At 40.9% G+C, this 2,963-nt stretch overlaps 1 protein-coding gene across 1 annotated transcript in view; it reads right to left on the bottom strand.

Annotated features, from left to right (window-relative positions):
• Positions 1-2,963, bottom strand: part of puf60b (poly-U binding splicing factor b) — a 14,118-nt gene continuing 11,155 nt past the window's right edge. Inside the window, exons 10-12 of the mRNA XM_016533303.1 lie at positions 2,242-2,359; positions 1,270-1,532; positions 1-711 (exon numbers count right to left, since the gene is read on the bottom strand). Coding sequence (XP_016388789.1) covers positions 409-711; positions 1,270-1,532; positions 2,242-2,359 — 684 coding nt within the window. The 3' untranslated portion in view covers positions 1-408. The remainder of the gene's footprint in view (positions 712-1,269; positions 1,533-2,241; positions 2,360-2,963) is intronic.

Raw genomic sequence — 2,963 nt, 5'->3', positions numbered from 1 at the left:
GCATATTAGAGAAATTTATTGTTTTGGTAAAGGCAGAACCAATGTCACCAACACAATGTTTAGGGCGTGAACACAATGTCAGTGGAGAAAAAGTTGCCATTTGTAAAAAAGTGGGGTGGGAATGGGGAAAATTGCATCTTTTCTTCAAAATTAGAAAACAAAACCCTGCAAATAATAATGACTGTTAAAAAATGCAAGTCTTTCACAGTAAGTGACAAAGTAAATGTACGAGGAGCATGTTTTTTGTCCTAAGCTAAATCCCACCATTGGGATTTTTCCAATAATATTATTACTATCAACATCAATAAAAAAATAATTACAAGTTTCAAAGAGGCCCGGATCTCAAGCAGCAGTGATGAAAGCTGAGCGAGTTTGAGTGACGGGGCCAGTAGCCATTTCGGGACAGTCTTATGCAGAGAGGTCACTGTTATTAAAACGATCTTGATCGTACAACTCGGCAACAACCTTGCGACCTGCAAACCAGCGGTTGTTGAGAGCCTGGATGGCCTTGTTCATTTCATCGGCATCAGAGAACTCCACAAATATCTTCACTATTATCTCAGCACCGTCCTCATCACCCTGTCGTTCCTGGTATATGATAACCCGATTAACAGCGCCATACTTCCCACATTCCTCCATCACTTCACCTTCCAGGTCATCGTCAATGTCCTCTGGGCCCACCATGTTGCGTAGCACCATAACTGTTGACTGCTGTGGGCAAAGAGAGGTACAAAAAAGGGGGTGAACTGATGATATATTACAGGGATAGTACACTCAAAAATGAAAATCCTGTTGTAATTTATACACCCTCAAGTTGTTCCAAACCTGTACGAGTTTCTTTCTTCTGCTAAGCTCAAAAGAAGATATTTTGAAGAATGTTGGTAATGAAAATGTTGATGGTCTCCATTGACTTCCATAGTATGGGGGAAATAAATACTATGGAAGTCAATGGCTATTTAAAACATATTTTGTGTTTAAAAGCAAGGAATTCCTACAGGTTTGGAACAACACGTGGGTGACTAAAAAAAGACACAATTTTCAGTTTTGGGTGAACTAATAACTAACTTAATTGCCTTTAATAACATTTGCTTTCTTGGTTTCTTTGCAGACACTTGATTTATTCATTCAATGTTTCCTGACGGTTGTCAAAAATCAGATATATGAAACTTTTAGGTCATTTTTTTATTATTGCTCTTAACTTAAGAGCTTTGACCAATTTACACTCGTGTCGCTAATCTTTAACATACAACCAAGGTAATGCGGTCTAACCTTTGACTGCGTGACTGTTTGCTTTCCTCCACTTGCACTGACACTTAGCTGCTCCAGTTCACGGTCCTGTCCATTTCCGACTGGCGCACTGTGATCTTCAGTCCGCCTGTCGTCTTCCTCTCTCTTCACTTCTGTATGTGTTTGTGCTGTAGATGTTGGTGTTCCCACAGATGCAGATGTTGTGACTGGTGGGGATGCTAGTACTGGGTTGACCAAACCAACCTGAGGGACTACAGGGAGAGTGGGGCGAGCAGGCGTCACACCTATCAAATGGATTACAGAAGAGACATGAATGATTCAGATAACATTTCTACCAATTCTCCCGTTGTAAAGAACAATATTTGAACTACTTTTAAATTTTGTGACCACTTCAGCCAGCTAGATTTTCATGATTCTGAAAGTCTGCTGTATAAGATGCTGTAATGGTACCTGTTTACACTAACACAAATGTTCAGTAATAAAATTTAATGTGGTTAAAATGAAATGAAAATGCAAATTCACACTCTGACAGTAGGTGGCACATTTAGAAAAACAGAAATAAAGCCATATACAACTTTCCGTTTCTGACCTACTTGTCACAAAAAAGAAACAAAGTATTTATTTTTCAATTAGCTGTTCAGATTTTTGTATTCGCTATGGAGTTTTACAAACTACTAAGTTGTAGTTTTGTGTAACAGCAGTGACCAAAAAAAACAAAAAAACCCACAAAAGCTTGAATCTTACAGGTTGGCAGTTTCACTATGGAAAAGCCAATATAGAACCCATCTCAGTAAAAAAAACAAAAAAAACTTGTTGCATTGATGGCACAAGAATGTTTATGTTGGTCTGAACAGATGCATTAACAGCTGTTCACTCAAAGTAAAATGTTATTCACACTGAACAATCATCCTGACGTGCACAGGCCTTCAGAGCGGTTAGGATTTCAATTCAAACGGCATTGAGCTTTAAAGATGTTCATTGATTTTTGCAGACCTGTGATGATGCCAGGAGCCTGGGCGGCCAGTACGGCCTGTTGAAGTCCCATTTGCTGACTGAGAATGTGTGCTGGTGAAGCGAGAGAACCCAGTACTGTCACTCCAGCAACAGCCTCCTGCAACAGCATCAAAACAATGAGAAAACAAATGTGAAATGATAGTTGTCACATCAATGGGAAATTTGACAACATATGCATAACATTAGGGGTGCTCCGATTGATCGGCTACCGATCATTATCGGCCGATAATCACGTTGGGATGATTGATCGGCGGTCTCTAAAGCCCGGGATACACTGCACCATTTTAGCAATCCTATAAGATCATTACTTTATCACACTGTGCGACATGGATAGTTTAAACTTGGGTACGACAAGCATGTAGACTGTACGATGATGACACCTATTGAATCGTAGGCTGCGACACACGTTAGACCAACGTCATCAGCATGCGCTAGTGGTAAACAAATACCGGTACATCAAGATGGATTGCGCTTTGGCAGTCGTGCTTTTCATATGCACTGAAACAAAGAAGAGGCGCCGGCGGAAGAGGGCAATATGGACCCGCTCATGGCTCAGGAAAAGAGGATTACTCCGTTTGCAGTGCGTATGTGGTGCGTATTTTTTCCGCGCTCATGTTAACGGATTAATAAAGTCCACACTGCACACCGTTGCGGTCCGGCAGTGCGTTCCACGAGCGGTGCGTCTGCAGCAATGCAGAGAT

The sequence above is a fragment of the Sinocyclocheilus rhinocerous genome, unplaced genomic scaffold (genome assembly GCF_001515625.1).
Source record: "Sinocyclocheilus rhinocerous isolate Xijiao unplaced genomic scaffold, SAMN03320098_v1.1 scaffold245, whole genome shotgun sequence".
Lineage (NCBI taxonomy): Eukaryota > Metazoa > Chordata > Actinopteri > Cypriniformes > Cyprinidae > Sinocyclocheilus > Sinocyclocheilus rhinocerous.
Note: the sequence above shows the minus strand (reverse complement) of the source record. Positions and strands in the feature narration are given on the sequence as shown.